The 17,581-nt window shown below is 36.8% G+C and overlaps 4 protein-coding genes and 1 non-coding gene across 5 annotated transcripts; 3 read left to right on the top strand and 2 right to left on the bottom strand.

Annotated features, from left to right (window-relative positions):
* The first annotated feature begins 3,535 nt into the window (after window positions 1–3,535).
* Window positions 3,536–3,609, top strand: TRNAI-AAU. Its single transcript has one exon. It is a non-coding gene; the product is annotated as a tRNA-Ile (tRNA).
* Window positions 3,610–3,644: 35 nt separating this feature from the next.
* LOC122291455 (glutathione S-transferase T3-like) lies at window positions 3,645–7,143 on the top strand. Its single transcript, XM_043099175.1, has 5 exons — window positions 3,645–4,011; window positions 4,089–4,156; window positions 4,321–4,370; window positions 5,769–6,207; window positions 6,290–7,143. The coding sequence occupies exons 1-5, from the start codon at window positions 3,669–3,671 to the stop codon at window positions 6,806–6,808; spliced, it is 1,419 nt and encodes a 472-aa protein (XP_042955109.1). The 5' UTR covers window positions 3,645–3,668; the 3' UTR covers window positions 6,809–7,143.
* Window positions 7,144–7,987: 844 nt separating this feature from the next.
* On the bottom strand, window positions 7,988–9,550 carry LOC122292569. The gene is made up of 2 exons (XM_043100981.1): window positions 8,805–9,550; window positions 7,988–8,648 (listed from the first exon to the last, which is right to left on the bottom strand). The coding sequence occupies exons 1-2, from the start codon at window positions 9,436–9,438 to the stop codon at window positions 8,146–8,148; spliced, it is 1,137 nt and encodes a 378-aa protein (XP_042956915.1). The 5' UTR covers window positions 9,439–9,550; the 3' UTR covers window positions 7,988–8,145.
* A 971-nt stretch (window positions 9,551–10,521) lies between these two features.
* On the top strand, window positions 10,522–11,213 carry LOC122291339 (putative lipid-binding protein At4g00165). Its single transcript, XM_043099019.1, has one exon. It carries the CDS (start codon window positions 10,709–10,711, stop codon window positions 11,102–11,104), a length of 396 nt encoding a protein of 131 aa, XP_042954953.1. The 5' UTR covers window positions 10,522–10,708; the 3' UTR covers window positions 11,105–11,213.
* Window positions 11,214–11,732: 519 nt separating this feature from the next.
* Window positions 11,733–16,276, bottom strand: LOC122291460 (spindle and kinetochore-associated protein 1 homolog). The gene is made up of 9 exons (XM_043099183.1): window positions 15,960–16,276; window positions 15,740–15,864; window positions 14,880–14,992; window positions 14,705–14,783; window positions 13,682–13,749; window positions 13,027–13,132; window positions 12,906–12,935; window positions 12,191–12,304; window positions 11,733–11,863 (listed from the first exon to the last, which is right to left on the bottom strand). Exons 1-9 carry the CDS (start codon window positions 16,054–16,056, stop codon window positions 11,786–11,788), a joined length of 810 nt encoding a protein of 269 aa, XP_042955117.1. The 5' UTR covers window positions 16,057–16,276; the 3' UTR covers window positions 11,733–11,785.
* Window positions 16,277–17,581: the final 1,305 nt, after the last annotated feature.

The following is a 17,581-nucleotide window of genomic DNA, read 5'->3' as shown; positions in this document are numbered from 1 at the left end:
TTGATGCATGGGTTTGACTTATTTTGAGCGTAGGAATGAATACTCGTGTGTCTTTATAAGTTTGGGGGACTTATTGAGAGGTATCGTATTGCCCAAGCCTTTGCAGATAAGGTTCCCTTGTATCGGTAACTCGTCCTCCAAGGGTCAGCCCTTCCTGTTCAAGTAATTTAAGATCGTGGTCAATTTTCAAGTGAATCAGCACAGAATAATAACATATCTAAATTGTCAAAATAAAAAACATAAATTATGGCCCAAAGTAGAAAAGTTCTTAGATGTACATGTGGTAACAAGTATTTAATTAGGTCTATTTGGTATCCTTTATATTGTAAAATATAATTTTTTGAATACTACTTTAATTAATGATATTATCCTAATTGTTGGGGGTATTTTCGTTTGGGGACCAAGGCCCACGAGGGCCCTGGTCCAAACCCGTAGGCACCTCATAACGATTCAGGAAGAACCTATGACCCATGTAAATTGGGTGTAATTATCCGGATCAAGATGTAACGTTACATGGGAGGTGCGGGAAATCAGACTAGAGGAAGGAGAGGGAAACACACCAAGATGAAGGGCTTGGACTCAAAGCAGCACTAAGAAAGCATACTACATTAAATGAGTTCACCAAACAATCACATTACATTAATGATTGATCTCAGAGGATCATGTTGCATTAAAGATGGTATGGTGGAGGGAGCTCCAAAAGGACTTCCCTTCACCCAAGTCACAGGGTATGGCCATTTAACCCTTTGGACTGGGTATATAAGGTTCATTGATCTTCAAGTAAAAGAATCTATTTTCTTTCTGATCAAATATTTCCGCTAAAATTTTGTATTCACTCTCTTCTTTTATTTCTTAGTAAGCCGTTACTGATTTAGGTATTGAAGGCTACCCAGGCCACACACTTCTTGATCATTTCTTCATTATTGCAAGCGCCGTAAGTTTTGGACTGCTGAAAACTCAACTCAAAGGTGTATGAAACGCATTGTTAATACTAATAATTATTAATTACCAAAATATCCTGAGCTTTATTTTTATATATCTTGATTGGCTTATTTTCTAATGTTATTTCTCTTAATTTATCGAAAAAGATAAAATATATACGAAGTTCCACCTATATATTATTGCAAATATAAGATTTGTTGAAATTTCTGAATAAGAAATAACCGCACGATCATTTTTTTATAATTTTGTCAAGTACTGGAATATTCAAGTTGCCTGCATGGCTATGTATTTCCTCTCTCTCTCTGGCATTCGGCGTGAAGTATGCTGGATTGATTCGAAGGAAATGACATAGTTATAGATAAAATATCAAATTAAATGAAATATTATTATAATATTATTTTTTAATATTATTATTATTTTAAAATTTAAAAAATATAAATTGAGATTTAAAAAAATTAAATTATTTATTATATTTTATATAAAAATTTAAAAAATTTATAATAATAAAATAAAATGATAATAAAGCTTTCCAAATCTAAACACTGTACATAGAGCTAGAATAAGGGAAAACTGATCGTGTTTCAATGTCAGAACCATTGTTTGTATCTGAGTTATAAAGATGAACAGAACTGCATGGGTCCGATCCGTTTGGTCTGGAAACTCGCATTTTCATGCCCAATTCAGGCTACCAAACTAAGACGCTGGCTTACATAATTAAAATAAGATGAGATAAGATATTTTAAATAATAATAAATAAAATATTATTATAATATAATTTTTTAATATTAATTTTATATTAATATTTAAAAAAATTAAATTATTTATTATATTTTATATAAAAATTTAAAATAATTATAATAATTAAATGAGATGAGATAAAATGAAATTTTTTAATTTTAAATAACCAATCCGAGAAGTTCTCGTTGTGGAAATTAAATACATAAAAACGTTTAAAAAAAAAGAATCAATTGAGCCATGCATGCAAAATGTACAAGAGCAAGATGCAGCCTTATTGACCGTATATATACAAAGCCGGGTATATATATACAAATGCTTCGCGGTGCTTGGTGAGGTTGGTGTCCCATATCCTGTTTAGTTGGATTCTATATCTCACTTAGTCGGGTATGAAAATTTAATAACTTTATCATGAATAGAGTTGTGCTGACTCATACTTGAGTTTTTAGAAATTGACCGTTTGGATTAGACTATATCAATCACATTAGTGTGTTAAGAAGTTATTAACATTTGTAATTAATTTCTTCTTTAAGTTAAAATTGTATGTCTTTTTTAATGAATGGATTTGATATGTTAAAAACAAAAAAAAAAAAAAACTCTATGGAACACTCAAAGTCTCAAACCATTGAACTTCTCCCACAAATAAAACTCTCCTAATTAAATGCTCATCATCATTTCCTTCTTAATACAACCACACTTCATATTAATAATTAGTACAAATACAACAAGATACGACAAAAAGCGGAAAAGGTGTGCGTGAGAGGTGGCTAATTATTTGGGGTAGTTTCGACAGTCTTCTCATCCGCTCCTGGGATTGCAGTACTAGTTTTGTCAACCGGGGCTTGGCGAGGGCAAAACCCTTTGCGGCGAGCTTCGGGATGACGCCAACGTTGTGCCCCACGAGCAACAACGATCCCACACATGGCTCCCAACACGAACGTAATACCGGGTCTGATCATCGTACTCATGATTTTGGCTTTTCAGCTGGTGTATGTTCACTCTATATGGAAGTTATTGCTGTATATATAAACGATTTTGAATGGCGTGAAGCCCAAGCCATTTTTTGGATAAGATTAAACGAGAGGCTAACCCCCTCTCCAAGGGTCAGCCAGGTCAACCCGCCTACCATTGTTAAAATTGATGATGCATGGCTTTAGAGAATCTGCAATGGGAAAACGAAAGGCGTGGTTGTGTTTGTGGGAGCTTAAAGATGAAGTCAGCTGCTCGTATTACTGTGAACAACCTCAAAAGTCAAAACCGGGCCCATAAACAATGGATCGCTCACATCTTATCTATCTTTTAGAAGTATTTCTAATTTTTCACTCATATTTTATAGTATAGACAAGATTAAAATTCTTTAATAACTCAAAACTGCTAATTAATCATGGATCAGAATATAAAAGGAATAAAAGAAAGATTTATACAGTTTTACAGTCCGTAAACTAGGATTCGTCTAAAAAAATTTATTTTTTAATGGCAGTTCTCATTTTTAAATAAAAATGATATAAACTTGTACATTCTAATATTATATATAACATTACTCAATAAAATAAAATAAAAATGAATCCTCTTGATTTTGAAACTAGGTGTTCAGCTGTCCTTGCAGTATCATTGCCTTGGATTTGCAACTTTGAACTCGTTTTCTCTCTCTTTTGACTTCAGAATATCTTTCCGATTGCATGCAAGTTTAAGTTTAATTTTCTCAATTTTGAATTCATAACTGAATTTCTGAACAAGATATGATTTCAAGTTTTAAATTGTACTCTTCCATCTCCCTATATATGTAATCGAATTTGGTCGGATATGTGACATATGTCAGTCCAATTCAAGTAATAGGGCAGAGCAATCGATACCACGAGGCCTATTAGCTCAGTTGGTTAGAGCGTCGTGCTAATAACGCGAAGGTCGCAGGTTCGAGACCTGCATGGGCCACAGTAAGAAATTTTTACAATTTTGTGAACTGTGCTTACAAATTTCGTTCATCAAAGCCAATGCCAAATGCAAAATTAGATGATTTTACGAAAAATATGCTGCATTGGATTAGTCAAACCCAGAAATGGGTAACTTTGACCTACAGTAAATGTATCGGGTCTTTCATATATGAAGTGATACTGTGCACTCATCTTCACATTATTTTAGTGTATTTTATTTATCTACCGGTCACTTTTCGTTTCCCTCTCTCCCCGTTTCCTCCCCGCGTTTTCTCTCCCCATTTCTCTCATTTTCATTTCTCCCAATCACTTCGGCTCTACACTTCGAATCTTCGCAGCCATTCGATTCTTCAACGGCAAGAACAAAGTGGCTCTACACGATCTTCTTCTCCAAAGGAAGCCGGTTTGTTTTCTCTCCCACTTTCTCTCTTTCTCTCGTTTTTAAGGTTTTTTTGATTCTTCCTTGGATTCTTGGTGCAGAATCATTGGGGGGTTTCTTCTACCGGTTTCAAGTAGATCAGATTCGTGCGGAAGGCATCCGATTTCAGGTTCAGCCGATTGCTTTTCTTTTTGAACCCTAATCTTGGATCTGTTTTTTATTTCCATTCAGCCCCGATTGGGGCTTTTGCTTTCGGTTGTTTGGGTGGAAAAAATAAATGGTTACTGAGCATTCGACTGAAGTTGGGTCATTGATTTTGTGAATTTCTTGTAGATTTTCTTCACCAGTCAGTCCCTTCGGCTCAAGCAACCACACTCATTCTGGTATTGTAGTTACTAAAACTGTAATGTATTGTTGCCTATAGGAAGATTTGTGTGGCTGTGTGTGAATTGGTTTTGTATGCACTCGGTTATATGGAGTTCTTCCCTAGCAATTGATGAATATCGTTATGTGTATGGTGGTATATTTGCTTCGGGATGATGAGCAAGTGATACTGTTGAGCCTGTTGTTCATAAATTTTTATTTTTCCCATTGATGAATATTTTGGAGTCTGTTGTTCTTGTGTGTGAGTGGGTAGATTTGACTATCATCTTTAGTTTGTTACTATTGGAAACTACATCCAACATGCAGATGAATTGGATGTAACTGATTTGAATTGGATCATCCCAGATTTGATAAAAATAAGGATGACATGCTTGTGTTCTTGTTTGTTTTTGTTTGGAAGAATTTGGTTTGTTCTTGTTTGTGTTTGGAGTTTTTCCTCATGAACAATCCAACAGCAAGCATCTATTTTTAAAACTTGGTGAGGTTGGTAATGTAAAGGATGCCATGATGCATGATTAGTAAATATGTTAGTTCAAAGAGGTCGATTAAATTGTGGGGACCCATTTGGAAAAGTGCTTGTGGATCTACTGTTTTTGTAAGGACCCATTTGGTTTTATTGCTTGTGGATCTACTGTTTTAGAACTTAGAGGTTCCTAATAAGATCGTGTCAATATTGTGTGAAAGCACTTCGCCTAATAAGCTTTTAGAAGTTGTGCTTCCTCAACTGATTCTTCCATTAAAAAATTGATGGAGTCTTCCAATTGTTTTGGTTTTAGGTGGACTATTCGATCTTGGAAGTTCTTGTGTGAGGTTTTTGTTAATCCCCCATATGATAGAGCAGGTTATTCCATTCCTTAATAAACACAGAGAAGGTTTACATAACTCTTACTGAAACAAAGCAAACCTAAGAATGTTGCTTGTTTGCAAGGAGAACAGTAGGTCATTCACACAGCAATATTGGAGTTTTATAGTCACTAATAAATTACAGTCTCATATTCAATGAAATTGTAAGCTGAATTTTTATACTGTCTTTTTGTCTATGGAAAACTTGGTTTCCATATATGACCTGAATTTGATAGGCCTTAAATAAGTGCTTGTTAGTCTACTGTTTTTCTATTTTTTTATATTGTTTTTCTGTAAACTGTCTTGCTGGACCTTGTTTAATGCAAAATACGTTGTATGTGCTGCTGTTTTTCTGTTTTTGTTCTTTTTTTTATCTGTTTTGCAGTCATTTATTTATACGAATTTTCTGATTTTGTTATACAGTTTTTCTGTAAGCTGTTCTGTCTTGTTTAGGTATTATATTGTTCAATTGCAGTAATTTTTGAATTCCATGCCTTGTTTATTGTTTCTGAATTTGGTTATGTCTAACAACTTAAAAATTGTAATTTTTAAAGGATGGACAATCTTTTGGAGGAGGACCCATTCTTCACCACTCTCTTACAAAGTGGAGGAGAATGTCCTATTACCACTCCAACATTCACACCCCATTCTAATACTTTGGTCAGCCCAACTCCCCTTCACGGTGAAAAGAGGCCTCCAACAAAAAAAGTTCAAAGAGGAGCTTCTTTCACTGTTGAGGAGGATAACGTACTTGTCTCTGGTTGGCTGAACATTAGTATTGATGCCATCCGGGGAACTGATCAGAAATCCACTCAAATGTGGGAGCGGATTTCTGATTTTTACCATGAATATAAGAAACCACATAATGTGAATCGTTCGGTTGGGTCATTGATCAATCGTTGGTCCATGATTCAAAAATGCACAAATAAGTTTTGTGCATATCTAGCACAAGTTGAGTCATTGCACCCGAGTGGTGCGACCGAGCAAGATAAGGTATGTTTCATTTTCCTTTAATAATGTGGTCTATTTACCTTATATTTAAGAAGCTGACACTATTTCTTAAAAAAAATTTTAGATTGAAAGAGCAAAGATATTGTACAAAGAGATGGAACGAGGGAACTTCACATTAGAGCATTCTTGGAATCTTTTGAGGCACCAACCCAAATGGCATCAACACATGAGTACGCTGATTACGAGGAGAAAGCCTGTCGATAGACAGCCTTCCAATGAGCAGTCAAGTGAAGTTCTGGGCGATGTTGTGGAGGAAATCGTTGAAAGGCCTGCTGGAAAAAAGGCTGAAAAGGAAAGCTTGAAGAAGCGGAAGGCACAAGAACAATCTGATGCTGAGTTCAACACGGCATTAGGAGCAATGACCGAGGATAGACGCTTGTTCATGGCGGAGAGAAGAGAATGGCAGACGAAGGCTGATCGCGATAGAGGTGCACAACTGGATCTTGATAAAAGAAAGTTTGATGCTGAGATGATGGGCAAGGATCTTTCTGGTATGAATGCCATGCAGCAAGCCTACTTCCGTAAAGTTCAGAAAAAAATTTGGGAAGAGTCAATGAGTGATGAAGATGGTATATCCGAATGACTTTCTGATTTCCAGCTTGTAGTGGCTGCTTAGCCACAAGACTTCAACATGAAGCATGTGGCTGGGCAGCCACTATGATAATGGATGACTTTCTATTTTTTTGAATGGAAATACATTGGAATTTCTGAATGTTAGTTTAGTTTTTGGACTTGGTTTTGTGGATAGAAAATCTGTGAAGTACCCATTTTTTGGAAGTGTTTGTGGATCTGTTTGTATGTGATGCAACTTGTAATTGCTGGAAGTATTTTGGTGAATGGAGGTTGTATTCTTAAACTTGTCTGTTGGATCTGTTTGTGGACAATATATATGATAATGGTGTCATTTAGTTAGGCTGATTTAGTATGCTTTTCCGATTGCTGTATATTCCTGTTTTGAAGCTGTATTTTTTATGTCATGCAGCTGACTTTGTGAAGGTTTATTGGCTCCAAATGTTGCAGCTGTATAGTTGCAGTCAATAGTATAGTTTGTAGGTTTTATTAGATCCATAGGAGATGTATATTCCATATTGTGTACCAGTTTTAGACACTAATAATTTGTAGAGTTGTGTAGAGATAAATCCTTGTTTTAAGAAGCTGGTTTTATACGAGATGTGTAGTTTTTAATCCACTGAATTTGTACCATCAAAATACGTGCAACGTACGTGCAATAAATTGGAATTCCGTCTCCAAAACAAAATGATTTGAATCCCTCTAGCTATGTTTTTCTCTCCCAAAGAGTGTTCTCCAGTCCAAACTCGCGGCTCTAGAGTGAAAAATGACTTTTATATGGTCCCACGGCTGAAAACCTGTCAAAATACGATGTTCGCTCGAGCGGGGTGTCGAGCGCGCGTCGAGCGTTCGACTCTGCCTGATTTCGCTCGAGCGTCCTATCGAGCGCACATCGAGCGTTCGACTCTGCCTGATTTCGCTCGAGCGGCCAATGTCTCTGCTCGAGCGATCTTCGTTTTTCAGCAACCCGCTCGAGCTCCCTGTCGAGCGGCAGTCGAGCGTTTGAATCTGCCTGAATTCGCTCGAGCGGCCAAAAGCCTCCGCTCGAGCGAACTTGTAAAATCTACAATATGAAATTTTACAAGTCATCACTGGTTTTATACGAGATGTGTAGTTTTTAATCCACTGAATTTGTATTTTTATTTAAGAAGATGTTGCAGCTGTACGTCATTTTCCTTTATATCCATATAAGTTAATACGATGAACAAGTGATACTGCCTTCAATTAAACAAACTAGTGATAGGTTCTCAACATTAAAATAATAAAAAGGAAGTCATAAAAAGAAGTTGAATTTTAATGAGCACTACAATACACCAACGAAGATGACGTTGGCTTTTCAAGAAACTTATATTATGCTCGGCCATGCATATTCCATAAGTGCTCGATAAGGTCGGCTTGGAGTTGTGAATGAGTGACTCTATCTCTAATACGATGATGTTGGGCAATGAACTCCATGAATTCAGGTATATTATCGCGTGAAATTGGCTCGGATGGAGTATCATCATTGGCTTCATAATTGAATTGGTCAGCCCCGAGATATAGATGACGTTCATCTTCAACAATCATATTGTGCAAGATAATGCATGCGCACATAATATCTTTTAAAACTTCAGGTTGGAAATACCTTGCAGGTCCACGCACAATTGCAAATCTAGATTGGAGTACTCCGAACGCACGTTCGACATCTTTCCTTGCAGACTCCTGGCAAGCAGCAAAATGTTTTTTCTTTTTCCCATGTGGAGCAGGAATTGTTTTTACTAATGTTGCCCACGAAGGATATATACCATCAGCAAGATAATATCCCATTGTGTACTCGTGACCATTGATAGTATAGTTGCATGGAGGACCACGGCCTTCGGCCAACGCAGCAAAAACAGAAGATCGATCAAGTACGTTGATGTCGTTATGAGACCCAGGTAAACCAAAAAAAGCATGCCATATCCAAAGATCATAAGAGGCAACAGCTTCCAAAATAATAGTTGGTTCATTTACGTGACCAGAGTACATACCTTTCCAAGCACTAGGACAATTCTTCCATTTCCAGTGCATGCAATCAATGCTACCCAACATTCCTGGAAATCCACGCCTTTGTCCAACTTCTAGTAACCTTGCTATATCATTGCTGGTTGGAGACCTCAAGTACTCACCCCCAAAGATTGACACGATCGGCTTTACAAATTTCTTCATACTCAACCGTGCAGTACTTTCTCCAATTCTTACATACTCATCCATAAGATCTGCTGTTACCCCATATGCGAGCATCCTAATGGCCGCGGTCATCTTTTGAAGGGAGGACAATCCAAGCCTCCCACTGGCGTCTCTCTTTTGGATAAAATAATCATCATGAGTGATAACTGCAGAATGTATACGCAAAAAAAGATCACGATTCATTCGAAATCGCCTCCTAAAAACGTTTGGCGGATATATTGGCGGTTGAGCAAAGTAATCCTTCCAAAGGCGTTCATGACCTTCCAATGGATTGCGTCGGATGAACATACGAGGTTGAGAATTAGGACGACGTGAAGAAGATGCTCCAAGAGTTGCACGTTGTTGTCTATGTACGGCCATTGCTTCTATCATAAGATCCTCATGATCGAAATAATCTTCATCTAACATATAAAGAGTATTGCTATAGGGATCCATAGGGAAATAAGAGAAAAAAATGCGAAGAATTAGAAGAAGAAATATTGGTTTTTGATGAGTGGGAAGTAGTTCAAGAATGGATATATTTATAGGGTTTAATCCAAGACTATTAGCTACATCTAAAAAACTTGGCAAAGGAAGGACGGTTAGCTACATCTACAAGTTGGTTTGAAGAATTATGGATATGAATGTTGGGTATTGTGTATGATGGAATTTCTGTGTTTGACCAAGGATAGAATTGTAGATGTAAAAGTTTAGGTAGAGAAGAAGGGTGGTTTGTAGTTAGTTTCAAACATAATATTTTATTTTGGATGAACAAATTGTATATGTGTTTGTTGTTCCTTAAATTATTATATATTTGATTGTTAGGTAGAAGAAGGATTGACAAAATGTGTTTGTTGGTAATTAGGTTGAGAAAAAAAATTAGTGCTTGTAAATCAATAATTTAAATATCAAATTAAATTATTAATGTACATATAGTAGGTTTAATTGTAAAATATGAAAAAAAAATTATTATTAAAAAAATAATATTATATTATTATTTTGATGAATCTAATGACTAATCCAATGTGGGATTATGGATAGGAAGATTTTATGATTCAACAAAATATGTACTTTTCATCAAAATTTGGCATTGGCTTTGATGAAGCCAATGCCAATGCTCTAAGCCGTTCTCTATTAGCTGGACTCAGGCTGGGGCGATGATGTCAACTTATGCAGACTTCTTAAAAATCCAATCTCTCTTTTTTCAAATATATATGTAATATAGAATAATGATCGATTTAGCTATTGGCATTAATCTTTGAAAGAAGATCTAGTGAAAAATGATTCCTACTCTCTTCTGTCGTCATTATTTTTTCTTATAAAAATTGGTCCCAGAGGACAAAAGTCCTTGGAGAAAGCAGACAAATTTATAAAGCAGCATCCAAGCATATGGGCCTTTGAACTCGCTTGGATGTTTCTGCCATGGTAGAACAGAGACAAGTACCCAAGCTGACAAACAGATGTGCATGCATGTGGGATTTTAGACAAGATTTAGACCTATTAGGTGCTCCCGATCCATCATGTTCTCGGCCATGGATAAAGATCTTTTGCTGAGTAGTTCCAATCGCCCGAGGATAAAATCTATGCATGGCCGCCTAATTGTGGCCATTATTTACTCATGCTTGTTGGCCTCGAGTGTTGCTTCGAGTATAATATAGTCTGAACACTTCCCCCAATTCATAACAGATGAGAATTGCTGCCTTCCTCTAGTTTGTTGTATGATAAAATGGGGGGTTTCTTCAGGGGTTGCAAGGCCGCAGCAGCTTGTTTCATTCTACTCAACGTCATATTTTTCACCATTGTTTCATCTTGTAACATTCCATGCACTCCAAAAAGTCTTCCCTTTACTCCAGAGAAGCCTACCAAATGCCCAAAAGATAATCTCAAGTTTGGGGTTTGTGGCAACTGGCTAGGGTTGGTAACTGAGATTGTGGGGACTCCACCCAGCGAGGAATGCTGTACGGTGGTGAAAGGCCTTGCAGATCTTGAAGCTGCATTGTGTTTGTGCACCGCTATTAAGGCAAATGTATTGGGAGTTGTGAAGCTGGAGGTACCTGTTGCCCTCAGTTTGCTTGTTAATGGGTGCGGCAAGAAGGTCCCTGAAGGCTTTGTGTGTGCATAGATGAAGCTCGAGTGTTTCAGAATCTGATGTCTCTTTTCTGGATCAGTGTTGATTTTGATGCTCTTGTTCTGTGTTTTTCATTTAATAAAGCAAAATTGTCTGCGTAGAAGTCTCTCTTCATATGCCCTTGAATTTCAGGATCTCTCTCTTGAACATTTTTGCAGAAAATCATGACAATTTGTTAGGATTCAAGGAATTACAAAGTTATAGATTTGGTCACTGTCTGTCTCTCTGAGTCAATGAAGTATCATCCAAAACTGTCCCAAATACAGTGTGAAGATAATAAATACCACAATTCTAATATTCCAAGCAAACATTTTTAACACAATGACAAGATACAATCTCAATTGTAGCACATAAATGAACCAGATGTGAATACCAATTATATCCATAATCTATATCACAAACCAGACCAGTTTTCTTGGAAAAACTTCAATGAGATTTTACAATGCTTACTAAGTTCAGTTTTGAAAACCAATGCCAACCTCTTGCCTAATTTCCTAAACCTTGCATACAAAGAACATATAATTGTAACATCTTATCCCCCCCCCCCCCCCCCCCCCCCTCTTCTCTCTCTCCCTGCCCCCCAAAAAAATGATGCAAGGTGATAGCTTGCAATTTTTTTTTAAAGAAAAACAGTGGATGCTTACAAACATTCAAGATGGGATTCTTTGGGAAGCTTCATTGAGGTTTCAAAAGAATAATCACTCGGTGATGCCCAATCCGAGTCTCACTTATCCGACCAAGATGACGAAGGACCTGCAAAACACCATGATGCCACTATGACAAGGTTCTCTTTACAGAAGAAACAAAACCTTGTAGACAGTCATGAAAGACATCTATTTTACTTATTTCAAGTCAACCATCAGACATTCCAGCATGCAGCATGAAACTACTGTCGCAAAATTGACAATGTCCACTTTATGATGAACAGAAAATTAACAAGATTATATCATTGAAATCAAATAGGGTGCATGAAGCATGTATAGATGACAGTGACCATTGAGATCATGCCAAAGATCATTTCATTTCAATGATAATGCATGGACTAGCTATTCAAATTGCCTATAAGAGGGAAACACTCACAGTCAGTATCGCTTTTCCAGTATTGTCAAGTTTCAGTGCTGGTCCTTTTATGTCATTTTCTATAAAAAAGTGTTTTCCCTTAACAGCTTCTGCCATTGCAATATCTCTTAGTTCCTGCATGTTTCAGCAGTTCAGAAAATTAGAAGGACATAAACCAAACCTTAATTACCATGCTTGAAGACAAGATCAAGAGGTAATCAGCTGTGAAATATACAAGCCAATTTTCTGAAATAAGAGTGCAGATTCCCCCTGGTTATCGTTTTGAGATTATGCCACAGTAAGTAAACCTTGAATTAGATGGTGCTGACAGCCATTGCCATTTGAAAGATAATCAACCATATGGGACCTAATAAAATTTTTTTCCCTGGGCAAATATCACAAAACAGAACTTGGGGACATGGATCAAAGCAGCTTGAATACAAAGTAGGGATCTAGGAGTTGGGTGGGGAGGGAATGAATGGGAATGCGACCAACTAAACCATTGGTGGCGACACATTTGGCAATGTTGTGCACTACAAAATCAGCACTTCTATGGATCTTTTGGACTCCCCAAGACATCGAATTAGATATAGTGCTGTCACAGTAACTTGGATTATAGTTTCTAATGAGCCAGCACTGTTTTGAAGATAAGTAATCACCAGCCAGGTAAAACGGGCTCAGGGAAGCATTCATCTGGAGATATAACAGTCACCTAATTGAAGTGTACTTCACTTACCAGGGCTTTTTCCCAAAGATTTTCTGCCAGCTTCATCAAGAAAGAACCATAGTTAGGATGGCTTTAAGATTAAACACCTATTTCTCGGTATCAGAAACAATCAAACCACTTGAAAATGGACCTTCTTCTTTGGAGCTGTAATAAGCTGCACATTTGCTTCAGCATAAGTGGCCATGTCATTGATAGCTGCATTGACCTTCTCCTGTGTCAGCCTTCCTCTCATGTATCTGTATTTGGCAACTCTTAGAGAGAGAAATTAATGGAACATCATTTTATAAAATTAAAGTTGATGTACCATATCTTCCCCAGGAGAAAATAAAGACTAGAACCACCAAGGATCTGTAGACTAAAACTACGATATGGACTCATTTTCTTATTGATAATTGGCATGCCTGATACCCAACTTCACAACCATGCCTGATACTTGTTGGTTACTTTCAAAGAGGTTCAGCTCTGTCTCTTAAAACAAGTGCATATGTGGAAAACATCAGAGACTGAAACACAGCTGACGATCATAACTACAGTTCCCTTCCCTATTTGTAGAGAGGGATTTGGAATTTTGGAATGTATAAGTGCATATGCACGTTATAGGTTACTTTTGGACACACAAGCAGAACTACATATTCAGTACCCCGGGGTACAAATTTAAAGATGTGGTATTAGACATCCATTACAAATGCTACGATGTAAGCAACCAGCTTTTCATAAGCAGATGGTGTAGCTGAAACTCTCTGTAACATCAAATATTTAACAAATATTGCAGGAAATGCACTTACGAGGACAGAGAATCCAGTTCATCAGCTGTTATATACCACAATGGTGGAGAGCCACGACCTTTTTTCTCCTGATTTGAAAATAGAAAATAGAAAAACATATTCTTGCAGTAAGTTCTCCACAGTGCAACTGCATGACTTGAAATGATTATGCCAACAGTTCTCTTGAAAATTAGCATGCAGAAGGGATCACCAAGTATTAATCTAAACCATTATAGCCAGAGACAACTCAGAATTTAATGGTGAATGGCAAAAAAAAAAGACTTTCAAAAAGTTGAATTGACAGCGTAGTCCCAGTGAACAACCGGGTTAAATTAAGTTTCTTCTAAGTGAAGTAACATTGCTATTTTTCAATTCATGTTCTTGCACAGACTCCCATTCAACATGCTACAAGTTATGGCTGTTTTTGTTTGAGGATCTTCATTTCAATGATAAAGGATAGACATTTCAATATAAATATTTATGCAGCCTTCTGTATCTTTTATGCCCACTCAGAAATCAAACAATGTAAGTCACTTATAAGATTCATTTCCAGATAGATCATGATAACATGGAGCCTTCATATTTATTTATCAATGAATAGAAACATCCACTATGAAATTCTGCCTTGGACATTATTTGAGACCAAAAAAGAGAACCTACAAATTATTACTGAGCTTGCCCCCTCAAACCATGGAAGTTGACCACTTTTACACTAGTGCTATTGAAGGAACCAACTTATTCCACCATATACTGGTATGTTTAAAAAACATAGTGATACGCCAGCTGGTTCACCATACAATAATGCAAGGACAGCAAGCTAAACATGTTCCTGTTCTTATAAGGGAGGAGATGTTTGAGCTAAAGGTCATTGCAAGGGACCAACTCATGCTGCTGGATACTAAATTTTTACTGTAAACTTCTAAGATGGTTTACCTACACTTTCTTATAAGTATTGCAGACTTTAGTAAAAAATGCATAAAGAGGCAGTTCCAATCCAAGTCATTTCTTTTTTCATTTAATCCTGCTAATAGATGTTCCACTTGCCTTAGGTAATGCTGCAGACTCTTCATCAAGTTTTAAAGACCCAAAACCTGGATCTTGTTTGGAGAACTCTGGCAGCAAGCTGAAACCCCATAATGACAGGAACTGGTTACCTAAGTGACAAAAATAACACCAAATCACAAAATATAACCTAGTAAAGATGAAAAAATAGTATTACCATCTATTAGTTTCCAAGTTTGTTATTGACGATCTTTCAGGTAAAAATGATGGAACATAAACAGACATATTCTGCAATTTCTTCTGCTGTTGAAGTGATGCGTTGATGAGGCTCTGCAACCATGGGAAGAAAGCGACAGTCAACCAAGCTAATTCAAATCCTCACTTCAGTTGGTTACTTAGGGAAAACATATGGAAATATCAAGTGAAAATTAAGTACACTTTTATTTTTACAAAGAAAAATATATAAGCAGTAGTCAGGTTTTATGAAGGAATTGGTTCCAAAGAAACCACAAGTATAATTTATTTGTTTTAAAATCTTGAAGTCCTCTCTTTTCCCAAAACTAGCTCAGAAATAAATTGGCATTATGAGAAATCAACTTGACCACGCGATATTGTGGTATGAAGCACCGTTGAGTGAATCATCTCATTTATCACCATGATAACATAAATTCAGAATAATAATAAAAACTATAAACTTCCATTATCTTCTATTGTTTCCTACAGTTTGTTGTCGTCTCTTATAGCATCTATTCTTTTCATCCATTCATTGCCATTTCAAAGCCAAATTAATAAAATTTAAACCCCGAAATATTAATAACATCGATTCTTTTCATAAAACATGAGAATAACAAAATTCAAAACTCGAAAATCATTCGTCATAAGGTAATTCATCATTCAAAACTCAAACTCAAATATGAGAATAACAAAATTCAAAACTCAAGCGCCCCCCCCCCCCCCCCCCCCCCTTCTTCTCTCAAATTGAATTCATTTCGCCAGCAAAGAAACGCTAACTCACTCTCGCTATCGAACCAGCCTAGAAAGTATTAAAAAAATTGAAACGGACAGAGAGAGAGGTACTTTAGCTTTGGGAATGGCAAGGGTTTCGTCGCGCAAGCGGTCCTTGATAGCTTGCAGCTGAAGCTCCATGGCCTTCAACGCAGCATCCACCGCAGACAAATCAGTGATGCTTGTAGCGGGGTACACTGAAAGCAAAACATGGAAGCGTTCGATTCGACGTAATCCATACAGAAATATTGGCTAAAAGAAAATGAAAATATGATTTTAAAAAACGACTCACTGTTACGTGCAATAACGAGCTCCTGAAGCTCGGCTATGCGAGTGTTGAACGAGGACATTAGATCGTCCAACAATGACCCAGTTTTCTTCGCCTCCATCCCTGTCCCTCTCTCTCTCTAGAATTGAATTTCGACTGTCTTTTTCCTGAATCACAAGAAATGGCTTCTGGCGGGAAAGAGAATCAGAAAATTCATGGAAACGATGTCGTTTTCTCGTCGAGAGAAAATAATAGGGCCGAATGTTTTAGGCCCATCTATCTTCCCTCTCGACATTCAAGAATCAAAACCCTAACCCACAATTTCTAAACCCTCTCTCTCTCTCTCTCTCTCTCTCTCTGAGTTTTTCTTTCTCAGAATTACTGCAACTTACTAGGGAGATATTTGGCCAGGTATCTTAATCTGTTTTAACTTATTTTTCTTTCAATTGCTCTATTTGCGATGCTTGACTTCCTGAGATATTATAATTCAAATCTCTAAACGGTAATCAAATTCAGAATAAGGGTAATTAAAATTAAAGGTTTAATTTTTTTGAATTTATTGCCTGAGATCAGAAACATATTAACAAGGGAAATGAACTCAATTTAATGAGTCTCATTTGGTTCTTTGGCTAACTTGAGTTGACTTGTTTGTTTGTTTTGTATCGGAATGAATTAAAGTGATAAAATGTATGATCAGTTATATGAAATCATTGAAGCGTAGTACTCAAATAACTCGTGAGGAAAAAGACTCTCTCTCTCTCTCTCTCTCTCTCTCTCTCTCTCTCTCTCTCTCTCTCTCTCTCTCTCTCTCTCTCTCTCTCTCTCTGTGGTGGATTGGATAATAACATTCTCTCATAGTTCTTTAATTTCTTTCATTCATATTTAATTTTGCTATTTTATTATCTTCTTAATGCTAATCAACCTGTTGAATTAGAAGTCTTACATCATGACCTGTGGTGTTTTGACTTGCCGATGTTAGCCTTAACTAGAGTTTTTGTATCATCATTTTAGAGGCATTCATGATTCATTCCTGTTAATTCTATGTTGGAACTCTCACAATATATAGACATTTTTTCTCTTGTTTTACATATATAAAAAAATCTCTTTGATGGGCCATCTTTTGATGTGAAGTTTTTACCTTTTCCTAGGCTGATGTGGGGTTGGGATGTGGGAACCTGCCTCTCTGGAAGATGTGAAGTTTTTACCTTTTCCTAGGCTGATGTGGGGTTGGGATGTGGGAACCCGCCTCTCTGGAAGGATCGTAGACTGATAGAGTTTAATGAAGAAGGAAGAAATGTGTTTTGAATTTGTTCTATATTCTCATTAATAATAGGAATGTACAGATGACTATTTATAGACATGCAGTGGCCTTAACAGAATTAGCATGCATATGGTATCAAGCAGCTAATGTACGCTGTTATACAAGGACCATTACAAAGTCTATTAGAATATTTCCTGAGCACTACAATATAGCCAATCAAAATAATTCAGCACAGCAACAAAAGGTATATTCCAAGCCTACTCTATGTGACCCCAGAGTCTTCTAGACAGTTAGCTGATCTAGTGAAATCTTGCTTAGGCATCATTGAGCTAGAAGGAGTGACCTGTTTAATGCGCCCCCACGAGCCAAATGGTATATCCATGAC

This window comes from Carya illinoinensis, chromosome 13 (assembly GCF_018687715.1).
Source record: "Carya illinoinensis cultivar Pawnee chromosome 13, C.illinoinensisPawnee_v1, whole genome shotgun sequence".
Classification (NCBI taxonomy): domain Eukaryota; kingdom Viridiplantae; phylum Streptophyta; class Magnoliopsida; order Fagales; family Juglandaceae; genus Carya; species Carya illinoinensis.
Note: the sequence above shows the minus strand (reverse complement) of the source record. Positions and strands in the feature narration are given on the sequence as shown.